This window comes from Bos indicus, chromosome 28 (genome assembly GCF_029378745.1).
Source record: "Bos indicus isolate NIAB-ARS_2022 breed Sahiwal x Tharparkar chromosome 28, NIAB-ARS_B.indTharparkar_mat_pri_1.0, whole genome shotgun sequence".
Taxonomy (NCBI): Eukaryota; Metazoa; Chordata; class Mammalia; order Artiodactyla; family Bovidae; genus Bos; species Bos indicus.
Window position 1 is genome coordinate 24,819,192 of NC_091787.1, and position 14,764 is coordinate 24,833,955.

The 14,764-nt window shown below is 37.0% G+C and overlaps 2 protein-coding genes across 11 annotated transcripts in view; one reads left to right on the top strand and one right to left on the bottom strand.

The window, feature by feature from the left end:
* The first annotated feature begins 34 nt into the window (after positions 1-34).
* On the top strand, positions 35-10,087 carry HNRNPH3 (heterogeneous nuclear ribonucleoprotein H3). 6 transcript variants are annotated; one of them, XM_070781812.1, is made up of 11 exons: positions 79-218; positions 386-509; positions 5,057-5,191; positions 5,718-5,856; positions 6,369-6,553; positions 7,015-7,101; positions 7,372-7,487; positions 8,224-8,359; positions 9,341-9,436; positions 9,516-9,608; positions 9,786-10,087. In XM_070781812.1, the coding sequence occupies exons 3-11, from the start codon at positions 5,080-5,082 to the stop codon at positions 9,860-9,862; spliced, it is 1,041 nt and encodes a 346-aa protein (XP_070637913.1). In that variant the 5' UTR covers positions 79-218; positions 386-509; positions 5,057-5,079; the 3' UTR covers positions 9,863-10,087. The 6 variants fall into 6 exon arrangements, with proteins under 6 accessions (XP_019809348.2, XP_019809346.2, XP_019809350.2 ...); XM_019953788.2 differs by having other exon boundaries at positions 98-237; XM_019953789.2 differs by lacking the exon at positions 386-509 and having other exon boundaries at positions 35-218.
* Positions 10,088-11,233: 1,146 nt separating this feature from the next.
* Positions 11,234-14,764, bottom strand: part of RUFY2 (RUN and FYVE domain containing 2) — a 44,957-nt gene continuing 41,426 nt past the window's right edge. For all 5 annotated transcript variants that reach the window (XM_070781809.1, XM_070781807.1, XM_070781806.1 and 2 more), the window contains 2 exons: positions 13,824-13,901; positions 11,234-13,732 (listed from right to left, as the gene is read on the bottom strand). In XM_070781809.1, the coding sequence (XP_070637910.1) occupies positions 13,589-13,732; positions 13,824-13,901 (222 nt within the window). In that variant the 3' untranslated portion in view covers positions 11,234-13,588. The remainder of the gene's footprint in view (positions 13,733-13,823; positions 13,902-14,764) is intronic.

Consider the following 14,764-nt stretch of genomic DNA (forward strand, 5'->3'; position numbering starts at 1 on the left):
GGCCGGACTCCCTAGCTCTCGCTCCACCCACTTCTCCTCGCTCGCTCTCTCCCATCCCCCCAAGCCAGTAGCTCTGCTGCGCAGCTCCCTTAGCGGTTGCCACCGCTGGAGACGGTTGGAAGAACCGTTGTGGGAGCTCTACCCGAGGCGGGCGACTTCTACTTCCTCACAGCCAGACCCCGCGAGCACCGGAGTCGGCGCTACTGTCGCCCGACAGGGTATCTGAAGTAAAAGGGGGTAGGTTGGGCTGGTAGTTTCGAGAGCGGAGTCGGGAGAAGGACGGAAGAGCCACTGGGAGGGGGTGGGGCGGCGGAGTGGGGGAAGTGTAGAGGTCGCCACTTGGAGGCAGCCAGGCTGCGCCTCCCAGGCGATCTCCCACTTCCAGGAAGGCGGCCTGTCGGAAGGAGGATTAACTCAGGTGGAATTCAGTGGATGAAGCCGAGCCCCGAAGTGGGGGTCATCCAGCATTTCCCCTCCATTCCCTGCTGGTTTGGCCTCCGCCATTTTGGGTACGGCAGCGCGGCGCCCTCGGCTTCCCGCCCTTCTCCTCTTTCTGCTTTTTGCACCTCAGCTTCAGAAAACTGATTTAGGAGGCCGGTGGGTGGTTAAAGCTTCGCGGAAGGGATGAGGGTGGGAAGGAAGCGAGCAGGGAAAGGCTGGGCACTTGGGTGTGGGGAGGATCTGGGCCGTCGGGCGCGCTCCCGATGGAAATGGCGCCGGATGGGCCTGGCCTTCCACCGAGGCCTCCCTTCCTCCGCAGTCTCTGCTGGGCTACCTGGGCCGGCGGGACTGCGAGCGACTTCTGACGCAGATTCCCAAGATGAGAGAGGCTGGAGCTGGGGGAGGAAAGCCAATGGCGACGAAGGCGCTCAACTCCTAAATCCAGGACAAAGGAGGCAGACGGCCTCCTTTGTAATTCCGCCGCCCGGTGGCGAAGGTTTTTAAGCCAAGCTTGGCTGCCAGGCTAGGAAGTGGCGTACTCTCCCTAGCTCTCCGGTCTCTAGAGCAGCTAGATAAACGAAAAGTCTCCGGGGCGGAATAAAGGACGCTTAGCCGGCCCTTATATTCCACATTTGGAACTTCGAAAAGAGTACGTACTCATTTTCCAAAGGGTTCCCCCCCTCCCCGCCTTCCCATGCTTATCTTAAACTTATTGAAAGACTGTGGGTAATTGTTTTGTAAGCAGAAAAGCGAGTGATTTATCAAACAGGAATTTGAAATGGGCTTATTTCAAATAGATGAACTATGAAAATAGGCATTCTGAACCTTTGAGCGGGGGTGGGATGGGGTAATGGTTTTGTGTAGTTTGGCAAATACTGGGTTAGAATTAAATAGGAGCTTTATTTGGGGGAAACAGTTGTTAGAACACCACCAGTGATGGCAAAACTGTGTATAGGAATTAAGTCTCCAAGGATTGTATTTTGTGCAAAGATTGTAAGGCCATGGAAACAAAACACTTAAAAACACAGGGTTTATTTTGTTTCGGTAGCTAAGCCTGTTTTCTATTTGGTGTGTAGCATTGTAGTAACATTTTGACCAAGAAAATAAGCCTGCTCAACAGAAAGACAAACAGCAAGTTCAGTCATGTGATGTTGCGATGGTTTTAGTCCTTAGAACATTGGAGAATTGTGTCTGTAATTTTCATTGAAGCCGTACAAAAGGTGTAGGCATGGCTATTTTTACAGCTTTTGAAAAAATACAGTTCGTATTGCTGAAGATTTTCTGTGCTTCTCGTGGACTTTGAAAAGACAGCCCAGTTTCCTATAAATTATCAATAGTATGTGATGTAACAGCTTCCCTGATTGAATTACCCTAGAAACTTTTTTTCTTGCCCTCTTTTTCATCTGCATGGTAATTTGGAAATCCACCTAATTGCCTTAATATTTTTAATAACTGTTCTTATGGTGTTCTTATTTTGGTAAACAAGTGACTGAACTGCAGTGGCTGGTAACATTGTTCTAGAAAAGAACCCAATCATTTTAGAGGCTTCACTTTAGGTAGTAGTGGTGTCTCTTATTTGTTTTTAAAATTAAGGAGCAAGCACAATGAAAGCGGAATGATGAAAAATTTCCGTGTTAAGTATTTTATCATTTCTTGACCAAATTTTGAGGTTCCTTGTCATTATTTAGCAGCAGTTGGGCTACCGTTTAGAAAGTTACTAATGCATCAAATCCTTATTTTGTGTATTATATTTATGAAGATGGTATATGCCTCTGTGTTACAAAGGAATTTTGTCTCTTGCCTTTGTTGGTTGCCTTTTCTTAACAGCTTTGGGATGCAGTTCATATACCATAAGTTTCACCCACTTAAAATCATACAATATGTGGTCTTGTGACTGGCATCCTTCATGTAGCATAATGTTTAGGAAATTATATTTTAAATCTCATATAGAACTGACCAAGATTATCCTAGTATTCCAGCAGCTGGTATTCTAACACTAGGAATTCTTTAAAAAAAATTAGCCCCTGGACATTAGCCATTAGACCTTGTTGCAAAGAAAGGTTGAGATGGATTATCCTGAATAAGTAGTAAATGCTTATTTAGGTAGTTTCTGCGACAGCTTTATTAATGTATAAGAACAAATACTCTATTTTAATGAGTTAAGAATCCATCTTGGTTTTGTTTTCTAAATAGAATTCTAGGTTCAAAACTTTTGAGGAGATAATAGTGAGGCTTTATTGGGTACTCTTCATACACGTGGGATGGAGAGTTGGCTTATAAAATAGTTCGTCTTCCGAATCTGTTTAACTTAGCCCAATTTAAATTGTATTAACAGTTTGGTTTTTTTTTTTTTAATAGACTATTTGTTTTATATAGATCTCATTGGTACAGGCTGATCCAAACATCAAAACTAGTTTCCTTGCTAGTGTTTCTTGCAAAGTGCTAATAATATTTATAGTAAAGATAAGTCAGTTTCCCTCTTTGGGAGGGAAGGAATTTGTTCATGAAACAGTACCTTTACACTGGGGGGAAAAATGTTCTAAATGATATAAAGCCACCACTTCTAAGATCTTTTCACAACAAATTAGATTGACTTTGCAAAGGTCTTAAGTTTTTCATTGGGAGGTTAACAAATGGGGGTTAGATCCTTTGCATTTTTTCCACTTCTGTTGCTAAATTCCCCTTTATAGAAAACGGTTATGTCTTGGGTTGCTGCGTTCTTTTTTGTTTTTGTTTTCCCCTTAAGAAAATTATCAAGATCTCCAAAATGTCTCCTTTTCCCAAAGCCTACTTTCAGGGGGACTAGCTGATTAAATTGTCTAGCTGTTTATGTATCCAAGTAAACCTTTCCAGAGACCCTCCTTTTTTTCCCCCTCTCTCTGCTTTAGACAATTCCTAAAGGTGCTTGAAAATTTAAGCCTCTGTTGACTTTGAAAAAAACTTGTAACAGTCCTTATTTCCTTTCAGGATTCAGGATAGGTTCCAATCCTTTAAGGTTTAGTTATTTTGTTTGTAGCTTATCTCATTAGTTTTACAAGGCCCCTTAGAATCCAGTAACAGTTGCCACCATTAAATGATTACTGTGTTGCAGACTAAGCATGGATTCTTCTGAGTCCAGTGAAGTATAAGTATGACTGCTACATTTTACAGTTGAATGCAGAGGTTAAGTAGTTTGCTTATTAATAAATTAAGTAGCAGTGAGTGACAGACTAGGGATTCAAGCCAAGAGTTTCCTTTGTCTTAAAAGTTCTTCCCAGTTACTTTTGTGCATAAGAGTTAGTTGTAATGTCAGATAAAATCTTGAACATCTGTGTCTAGACTGGCACTTAAGATAGCGAAAAAAGGCAGAGTGGGACTAAGCACACATGTGCAAAGCAAACAAGTACAAAGGTTATTCATATACAGAGGAATTTGCTGAATAGCCACATTTGGATAATTTCTGCATTAGCTTATTTTAAATGCATGGGTTCTAGGGGGAAATTTTTCCTCTTTGCAGATGCTACCCCAAACAGTTGGGTTAATAATTAGATCGTGTGAAATTAAGTATTAATGAATACTGCTTATATGAAATATCCTCAAGCTTAAAGGAATCAAGTGAACAAATTGTTTTGTTTACAGGGGAGGAGGTGGTGAGGGAAAGGTTTGAAATATTCAGGTGAGTAGGATTCCTACAGCTGCATAGAGAAATTTATAAGATCTGGTAAGTTTCTGCAGCTGAAGGACTTCTGCATTAACCTCTTGAAAATGTTTGGGAATTGTAAAAAGAAAGGGTGATTGTCTCAGGATGGGAATTTGGTGGATGAGTTCTTTTGAGGGGGGAAGGAGGGCTGCTTGTACCCTAACTTTTTGAATGTGATTGCATTAATTAAAAAAAAAACACAAAAAACTCAAAAGTAGTGAGTGAAGTGGTTTTTAATACACTATCTTCAATAATTGCCAAACAGATGGCTTTAAAAAGCTGTTTTTGGGTGCCCTTTTATTTTAGTTTTAAAACTCGGCCTAATTAAGTCAGTAATTTTAAAACTTGCTTTTGGGGAGTGTTTAAATCAGTTTTATAGTTAACAGGACTTTTTTCCCCCTTCGAAAACAATTTGGTATGTTCAGAATTACAGTGCATCTGTTAAGGTTAGACTTTAGTACCATTTTTCCAACATCAATAGGAGTATTCATTGTACTTCTGACTTAGGCTGTTACTGTGAATGGATGGTGGTACTATATACAACTTCGGAGGTTTTGTGTTTTTTTGAAGAATTTGTGTAACTTTCACGTGAATAATAAAACTTGGAAAATGTTAAGGAACATTTGAGACATGAAAAGATTAGAGTTGACATTAAGATGGACAGGGTCAAAAAAGTAGAGTTTGAAGACTGATGGTAGAATTATGAAGTTTTCTTAAAATTACAACATTTTAATACTTAGAAATTCAGGATTGGGGGATGGGTTAGGTTTCACTGCCTTTACCCAGTCTTGTCTGCCCTGTAAGAGAAAGGTATTGTACCACTGTATAACCATATGTTACATTTGCTGTTGTGCACCACTGAGAGTTGGTTCTTCAGTACCTCTGGCAAGAGTGTATTTTGATTGACTGCTTTGTGTGCTTGTTTATTTTTTATAGCATTTAAATCAAACGGTATTGAGATGGATTGGGTTATGAAACATAATGGTCCAAATGACGCTAGTGATGGGACAGTACGACTTCGTGGACTGCCATTTGGTTGCAGCAAAGAGGAAATAGTTCAGTTCTTTCAAGGTACCTCTAGTATTAGTCAAAGTTTAGTAGTATTTTAATTTTATATTTCTATTACTCAGTTTTTAATTTGTAAAACCCATTTGTTTGGGGGACTTTTTGATTTGAGTGTATCTGGGTTAATGTATTAAGTTATGAAATGTGCTCCAGTTAATATTCAATACAGAATGTGTAAATATGTAAAACCTAACTAATGTGCAATGAACATAATTGAAAATAATTATGTATGATGAAATGAATCATGAATTAGCATATGGAGCATAGTTAAATTTTATTTTTTTCCATGTAATATTAGGTGGCCTTTTGTGAGTGTGTATGTAATTTTAAACGACATTGGTCGCAAAAAAACAAATTATATGATCCAGTAATATTTGAAAAGATCTTCCTTTGTATTATGGGGTGATGGGGAAACTAAGCTTTTTTTTTGTTTTGTTTTGTTTAGACTTGTTTTAAATATTTGATTCAGATGGGAATGTTTCAGCCTTTAACACTGTTCCCCTTGATGGGGTTATTTGTCCTTGGGTTAAAGGGTTGGAAATCGTGCCAAATGGGATAACATTGACGATGGACTACCAGGGGAGAAGCACAGGGGAGGCCTTCGTGCAGTTTGCTTCAAAGGAGATAGCAGAAAATGCTCTGGGGAAACACAAGGAAAGAATAGGGCACAGGTGGGGATGGAGAGTTTGGGATGGTGTTAAATTTTTATTTTTGGGGGTTGTGGGTCACTATTGCTTTAATGGGGGGGTAACAGTAACATTTTTCTGGGGTAGTTTAAAAGAATTGATAATTATCTAAATTTAACTTGGAAACTACAGATTTGGGTGGGGAATTAATGCTAATAGTTTGCTTAAATTAAAATTAGATTGTTTCCATTTTTCTGTAGGATGATGTTGATAAATGTTTTTGTATAATCAACTATTTTCTCTAAACATCTATTATATACTAAACAAAAAGAACTTGTATTTTGTGAATTGTTTTCAAATGACTTAATTTGTCTTTTAAAACTTAAATATTAATTATTTAAGTTTGTAGGTATAAAAGAATGTTAACTTTTGGTGTATTTAGGCAATTTTAATTGGGTTATATCTAGATGTAGAAAAACTTACTGCATTTTGCCCAGTATTTTATTTACTCTAATACATTTATGCTGAAACCTGTACCTTAAACCATTTTCAAATAGGTATATTGAGATCTTCAGAAGTAGCAGGAGTGAAATCAAAGGATTTTATGATCCACCAAGAAGATTGCTGGGCCAGCGACCAGGACCATATGATAGACCAATAGGAGGAAGAGGGGGTTATTATGGAGCTGGGCGTGGAAGTATGTATGACAGAATGCGACGAGGAGGTGATGGATATGATGGTGGTATGTGTATCTAATGAACAAAGGTTCTGTTGTCATTTTCTTAATGTTCCTGACACTTTGTCAAGAAATACAGAAATGGCAGTAATTTCAGTACCTACTAGGTTTAATAAATCTGTTCATACAAATGTGGATTCCCATGGGCAGCTATGGGACTTGATTGATGCGTGTATTGGCACCTAGTTTACCTACACAAAAATTTTTAAGAGATTGCCATGTTTTGACCTTTTCTGTTTGGCATCAGGATAAAAATTTTTATGTCTAAATGTGTGCTTTTCATACAAGTGTTAACTGCTTTTTTAATATACACTAAAATGGGTGTTGCAAACTTGGTTGGAGGGGTTGCAAACTTGTAACAATATAAGTTAACCATAGTGCTTGTCAGAAGATACATTTTTATAAACTAGATAATAAAAGTTTATCTCTTGAAAGCTTATTCATGTATTTCTCCTTAAATTACACAGGTTATGGAGGTTTTGATGACTATGGTGGCTATAATAATTATGGCTATGGAAATGATGGCTTTGATGACAGAATGAGAGATGGAAGAGGTAAATATTAAAGATGGTGATTTTTAGGTGAATTTTAGTATTTGCTTTACATGCACTTAGTATAGGTGACTTGTATACAAAAATCAACTCAGGCATATTTCAGTGTATTCCTACATAGGGCTTTATATAGATACATACTTACAGAAAAATTTCCATATGATATTTAGAAAAACTTAAGTGTTAGGATTACTTGGGATGCCGGTGAAAAGTGTGTAAACAGGGAAAGGTGTGTATAGGAAAGAAATAATCTTTGGAAATTTTATTTTTTAGGTATGGGAGGACATGGTTATGGTGGAGCTGGTGATGCAAGTTCGGGTTTTCATGGTGGTCATTTTGTACATATGAGAGGACTGCCTTTTCGTGCAACTGAAAATGATATTGCTAATGTGAGTAATTTTAGTAAGTGGTTTTATATATAATCATAGTGTCTAATTTGAGTATTCTATGTAACAAGTCAGTTCTAGTGGTTTGGTTTGGCTTTCCCAGACTGTGATTAAAAATGAGGAACTAAAAATAATGGTAGTAGATGGCTGCTATTACTGATTTGAAACTGCTTCATTACAAATTGGTTAGAAAATAAGCAAATTTCAGCCCTTGGGGCCAAGTCAATCACTCATTATTTGTTGAGACCCCAATGGCCTACAAAGCTGAGGGTATTTATTATCTAGCCCTTAAAGAAAAATTTTGCCATTGATCTTACTGGGAGCCAACTGGACTAATTTTCAGGTGCTTTGGGGGGTGACTTAAATCTGATTAACTTGCAGTTAGAATTAAATGATATATTTTGGGACCTATGCATATACAGTTGGTAGGTTTATCAGACTCTGTTCTGATTCATAATACCCAATTTCTCTGCATGTCAGTCTCTCAGGTCACTTAATTCAAACAATTTTGAAATACCTTTCTTGGGAGTGGGCCGAGGAAGCTTGCTTTTCTGAGTGTAGTCAGGAAAATGAGACTTCTTTCCTTAGAGTGTAAACTCTTCTCTAGCTTAAAATACTTTTTAATATCACCTGGGTTATTTTTAAAGATCACTTTGCATTTGTTTTAATAGACTTAAAACCAATGTGCATGGTAATTGTCTTTCAGTAATCTAAAAAGTAAAATAAGTGTTTTCTTTAGTTCTTCTCACCACTAAATCCAATCCGAGTACATATTGATATTGGAGCTGATGGCAGAGCAACAGGAGAAGCAGATGTAGAGTTTGTGACACATGAAGATGCAGTAGCTGCCATGTCTAAAGATAAAAATAACATGCGTAAGTAGTATAACCCTCTCATTTGTGATTCCTCAAATGTAAGAGGTTCTAGGAGCTTAGTGGTCTGGGACCTGAAACCATGTGGCTGCTAATAAGCTCAGACTTGGCTTTCTGATGGGGCTCTCTATTGAAGAGTTTAACTCAGGCTCTTTATACTTCACCGATTATTAGAGCTTAAGTTACTAAACAGGGAAAATGTTTGTTGCACTTAAGTTTTTATGCCATTTGGAAACATTGATAACTTGGGTGAGTTATTTCTCCATGTCATCAAATTTGTTTTTAAGCCATTAATCTCCACTAGTGATTCCCAAATTTGAGCACACATCAATCACTTGATACTTAATAAAAATAAGTTGCCCTGTATGCTACCCTCAAGGTGCTAATTCAGTTCTATGAATGGGCCTGGAATACATATATATCAAGGGAAATTTTTTTTTTTTAATGGGCACACTGGGTCTTTGTTGCTGTGCCAGGGCTCTTAGCTGTGGCAAGCAGGGGCTACTCTCTAGTTGCAGTGTGTGGGCTTCTTATGGTGGCTTCTCTTGTTGCAGAGCACAGGCGCGCGGGTGCTTGGGCCTCAGTAGTTGTAGCTCTTGAGTGCAAGGCTTAGTAGCTGTGGCACATGGGCTTAGTTCTGCAGCATGTGGAATCTTCCCAAACCAGGGATTGAAACTGTGTCCCCTGCATTGGCAGGCAGATTCTTAACCACTGAACCATCAGGGAAGTTCTGGAATTATTTTTAAGATGTATACCAGCAGGTTCTAAAATAATGAGTCAGCCCTTTTATAGATAAGGAAACTGAAGCGTAAAACACTTGTAACTAGTCCAAGCTTGAACAGTTTAAACGAACCTTAGATTTTAGTTGTATCGTCACTCCACTAGGAATTTGCAAGCATTCTTTTTCACATTAATGTTAGTCAATCTTTCTGCACTTATTTATAAATTTTATTCAACATTCTTTTTTCACCTGTTACTCAAAAGAACATCGATACATCGAACTTTTCTTGAATTCAACTCCTGGAGGCGGCTCTGGAATGGGAGGTTCTGGAATGGGAGGCTACGGCAGAGATGGAATGGGTATGTAAAGCTTTTTAAATATTAAGCCGAGTTAGACACTTAGCAAGTCAATCTCAAACTTTTTTTTTTTTTTTTTAAGATAATCAGGGAGGCTATGGATCTGTTGGAAGAATGGGAATGGGGAACAATTACAGTGGAGGATATGGTACTCCTGATGGCTTGGGTGGTTACGGTGAGTGTCTTTTACTCTGGTTCAGTTTGAGTCCCCATATGCGGTGCAGTTTAAAGTTCATATATTGTTCCTTTTTTTTAATTGAAGTATAGTTGATTTACAGTATTGTTTATATTTTTTAATAACTTATGCATTTGTATCCTCTACTAAACGGTTCTTAATGTCTTTTTTCCTAAGGCCGTGGTGGTGGAGGCAGTGGCGGTTATTATGGGCAAGGTGGCATGAGTGGAGGTGGATGGCGTGGGATGTACTAAAAGCATAACCACACATACAAAAGTCCTGACAACAGCATCTGGTCTACTAGACTTTCTTACAGAATTACTTTCTTTTGTATTTTAAGAACTTTATAATGACTGAAGGAATGTGTTTTCAAAATATTATTTGGTAAAGCAACAGATTGTGATGGGAAAATCTGTTTTCTGTAGGTTTTATTTGTTGCATACTTTGACTTAAAAAAATAAATTTTTATATTCAAACCACTGATGTTGATACTTTTTATATAGTTACTCCTGAGGATGTGCTGCTTTCATAAGATTTGGGTTGATGTATTTTACTATTAGCTCTACACGAAGTAGTTTAATCTTAAGAGGACAATGGTTCACCTCTGCATAAACTACAAGTCTTAATAAGCAGACATCTGGAATAGAGCTTGGAGAATAATTAGTGTTACTCTTTAATTTCTCCTGGACAACACTGTAAATATAAAACCTAAAGATGAGTTTAGGTAACTTCAGGAGTATAAATTGGCTAATTCTATATTTTCAGACATTTATCTGGCATAGCTCTGAAATGTTAAAAATCCAGGAGGTATCTGGACTTAATGTATATTCATAATTGTGTTACCTGCAGATGGAAGTGTTGGAAGTTTAGATTCTAGCTCTAGACTTTAGAAGAAATCCCCTCAGCACTTGACTGAAGTACCAAAAAAATGTTTCCCAAAAGTGATAGTTGTAAGTTCTCAAAATGTCTTAGATTAGGTTAAGGTTCTCGGTGACAAGAGATTCACTACAAGTACAAAGGTATTTACCGTGGAGTATAATTCTCACAGGTGTATTCCGTTTCCAGCCAAATAGTTAAAGCATATGGCTTTTAAAATAACTGTATAGATAACTACTTTTTAAAAATGTAAGACACAATTCTGTGTCTTGAGAGTGTTGAGATTGGATTCTGCATCTAATTTGTTTCGAGTTTTAGAGCCATTGTATTTAATAATTTTATGTAGCAAGGAAAAAAGGTGCTTTATTTTTAATCCCTTTGATCAATATGGCTTTTCTTCCAAATTGGCTAATGGATCAAAATGAAACCTGTCAATGTGAATTCAGTTATTGAACTTGTTACTTGTTTTTGCTAGAAATGTTATTAATGTAATAAATATCAGTATGGGAGATGAGTATGGCGTCTGTCCTAGAATGCTTTGTTGTCAGTTAATGATTAGAAACCAAATTGGTAGAAGGTACTATATCTAATTGAATATTAGACAAAGTGACAAAGGAATAATTTCTGCTGCTGTTAAAGAAGGCAGCTTGGTAGCATAAGTGGAACCTATCAACTGGAGCAATGATTCATCTTACTGCCTGTACTCACTCCCTTAATTACTAGGCTCACACCACTTTTCTAAAACAGGCTTAATTTTTCAGGTGTTTTATTTGTCATATAAAATTCACATTTTAGAGAAGTGTGAATATGAGAATTAACAATCACAATTCCTTGGCACCATGATAGCATTAGGTTACTACTAGATGAGGGTGTAACAGTACACAAAGTGCACAAAATACACAGTTCTATTACATGAAATCCAAAATTAGATTATGGTTTTTAGATACAAGTCAAAACAAAATGGAGCAAGTTTCAGTATTTTCTTAGAAAAAGCCTGCCTGCAAAAGACCCAAATCAATGGCAATAACATGAGTGGTGAAGAATTTAAATTGGGACTAAAAATCATGGTTTATTTGTTGAATGAAACCAGGGTTGGTATTTAAAGAGAATCACATTTTAAAGTTTAAGCACAATAATAAAAAACAGCACTTGAAAATTTTCATTTTTGCTTATTCTCGTCATAAAAATGTTAACCCATCCCATCAGTACAAAACAGTTCAAAGAATATAATTCATGTTTCAAATACTCCTATCAGAGCATTAAAGACCACCTATAAATCTGTATGTCCATTCTGATTGAAGACTAAAAACTGGATTATGGAAAAGAAATCTGAAAGTAAAACAGTGGTTTCATACTTGGGCAACTTAGAAAATTAATTTTAAACCTCAACAGAAGTATGTACTCAGGATAACGATCCTGTAGAATAAGCAGTGCTATCTTAGTGGGGAGGGAGTAGCCATGCTTTATTTAGTAGTGCTCTTAGGAGTAATGTGGATACCAATAATGGCATGTTTAAAAGGTACAAACTCAAAAGTGCATGACTTAAGACTTAAAAAAGTAGAACCCCAAGTGGTGATGCTGTTGAAACGGTTAATTATACAAGGGTAGTTTTAAAGATTAATTAAATTCTTGGTATGCTATAAACTATTAACAGGGATTAGTGTTTACTGACTTTATGCTTGAAATAGTTCAAGTATATATGTAATGGCAGGGCTCTAGGTCCTGGCTTGGAGGTGCTAATAAATGGTATTTTACTCTACTGTAGTAGACTGCCACAGTGTAATGCTTCCTAAAAGTTACTGGGCTGGAAAGGTAATACAGAACTTTTTTTACTCAAACCTGTCATAATCAAAGGCAAAGTTTAACTGTATTTTAGATTTCTCCTTAAATGCTAAGGGAAAATCAGGAGCCTATAATCCTGGCTATTACATTTTTTTCTAGGAAAATTTATGTTTTGACATTTTTTTGGCCATGCCCATGTGGTATGCAGGATCTTAATCCAGGGATCCATCCTGTGCCCCCTTGCAGTGCAAGTGTGGAGTCTTGACTAGACTGCCAGAGCAGTTCCTATGTTTTGACTTTTAAAGGTGTGAGTCCCCCCTAAGAAATGGATATAACTTTTCAAAATATTTGGAGACAAAGTAATACCTCTTTGAACCACTATATCTGAAAGTTCAGCAAAATACCACATTGACTATAGAGAAGGAAGGCATTTTCTAATGCAAAATGGGCAGAGGAGGGGAAGCAGATAAATACAGTTGACACTTTACCAAGGTAATGAAAAACCTGTTGAAATAGTAATACTAAAATGTGCATTTCCAGTCGTTCTCGGAACTGTGAGTCTTTAAAGTGCATTAAGAAAAAATTACAGGCACCATCAAATATCAATTTGACAATCTGGAGAAGAAGAATCTGAAACTATTTTTCAGAAGGCCTTTGCAAAATAAGGCAAACATGTAGGCTATGCTCTCTGGCCTCTCCATGGCACTAAGAAAAGAGTTACATAATAACTACTCAGACAGCATCTGTACCAGTTTTACTTTCACATATTCAACTCACAGGAATTCTTAATGTATAATTTGAGATTTCCTTTGCCATTTTTATTCAAAAATAACAGGGCATGCTTTAAAGTAACCTTAGCCTAATTCCTGACTGTAGTTATCATGTAACTCTTTTCTTAATGCCATGGAGAGGCTAGAGAGCATAGCCTACATGTTTGCCTTATTTAATGTAAAGTGAAGTCGCTCAGTTGTGTCTGAGGGTTGCAAAGCGTCGGACACGACTGAGCGACTTCAGTTTACAAAATAAGGCAAACATGTAGGCTATGCTCTCTGGCCTCTCCATGGCATTAAGAAAAGAGTTACATGATAACTACAGTCAGGAATTAGGCTAAGGTTACTTTAAAGCATGCCCTGTTATTTGAATAAAAATGGCAAAGGAAGTCTCATACATTACGAGTTCCTGTGAGTTGAATATGTGAAAGTAAAACTGGTACAGATGCTGTCTGAAAGCTGCTTAAGGGCTGTCTGAATACATTGTACACACGTTCATATGTAACATTCATCATTCATTGTACGTACTTTTCATACATTAGTTCTGGAATATTATGGCAAGTTAGATGAGCATCTTTGAATTAGCAATGCGTGACAGGAATCACAAACCCGTACTGGCTTCGGTGAAGAAGGCAAAGGCAGTTCGTTGTCAGAACAGGCATTACAGAAAATTTCCCCACAATTTCTACAGTGGTGCTATTAAATGGAAAAATCAGAGGAAAAAAAATGAGTAAAATTAGCCATGTTTGCACCAAAACTTTTGGACTCACTTCCTGTTCTCCCTTACCTTTCTCTTAGACAGTGAGAATTCCTTTTCACAAAGTTTACAATGTGTTGCTTCTTTGTCTTTCAACCAAACCAGTCCCTGATAGAGGAAAAATATAATTATTAATGCTCAAATTAGTACTAAAAGATACATGAAAACATTTCTGACCAAGAGCATTTTATAGGAATATGCATATAGATAAACCAAAAATCAGTCCTCCTTTTTTTTTTGACAGATTTTCAGACCAAGAGCATTTTATAGGAATATGCATATAGATAAACCAAAAATCAGTCCTCCTCTTTTTTTTGACAGATTTATTGAAACAGTTGTAGATGAAACAAATGTGGAATTTCCTTCAAAATAATCTGGGTGAGGAAAAAGGGACATGCTTATATAAATAAGCAAGATTGACCATGTATTGATAAATAGTGAAACTGGATGATGGTTCATTTTACTCTTTACAACTGAATACTAGAACATTTCATGACAAATGTTTTTAACAAAAATCCACTATGGATAGTAACTAAAGAAAGAATCTTAATGTCTAGTCCAAAAACACTTAAAGATAAGTTTTCACTGTGAAATACATGAGTTTGGCATTATGTATGTATTATACACAACTAATCCACAATATTTGAAGAGAATTTGTAAATCAAATGATTGAGTTCTTTAGGTAAGACTTCACCTTAAATTCAGTTCTACAGTGCTATAAATTTCCCTTCTGTAACTCACAAATTTAACAGATACTCTGTAAACTTTTATAGCAAATGTAAGTAGTCTTAATTAAACAGGTAGAAATTAACTTGATACCTAAAATTTCTAACTAACTTGACTCATTCTTAACCAACCAAGATCTTGGCTAGGAAAAGCATTTTTCCCCCTATGAAAGCAACTTTGTTAGGTGGTTCCCATTTTATAATGAGAAGACCTAAGTTTGAAAGAAGTCCTGTATTTCTGATTAA

Bases quoted from the DNA above. Each gene is read 5' to 3' on its own strand.
- HNRNPH3 (XM_019953789.2), top strand. From the start codon at position 5,080: ATGGATTGGGTTATGAAACATAATGGTCCAAATGACGCTAGTGATGGG. The intron at 7,102-7,371 runs GTAAATATTAAA...TTTATTTTTTAG, and splicing joins CAGAATGAGAGATGGAAGAG to GTATGGGAGGACATGGTTAT. The intron at 8,360-9,340 runs GTAAGTAGTATA...GTTACTCAAAAG, and splicing joins TAAAGATAAAAATAACATGC to AACATCGATACATCGAACTT.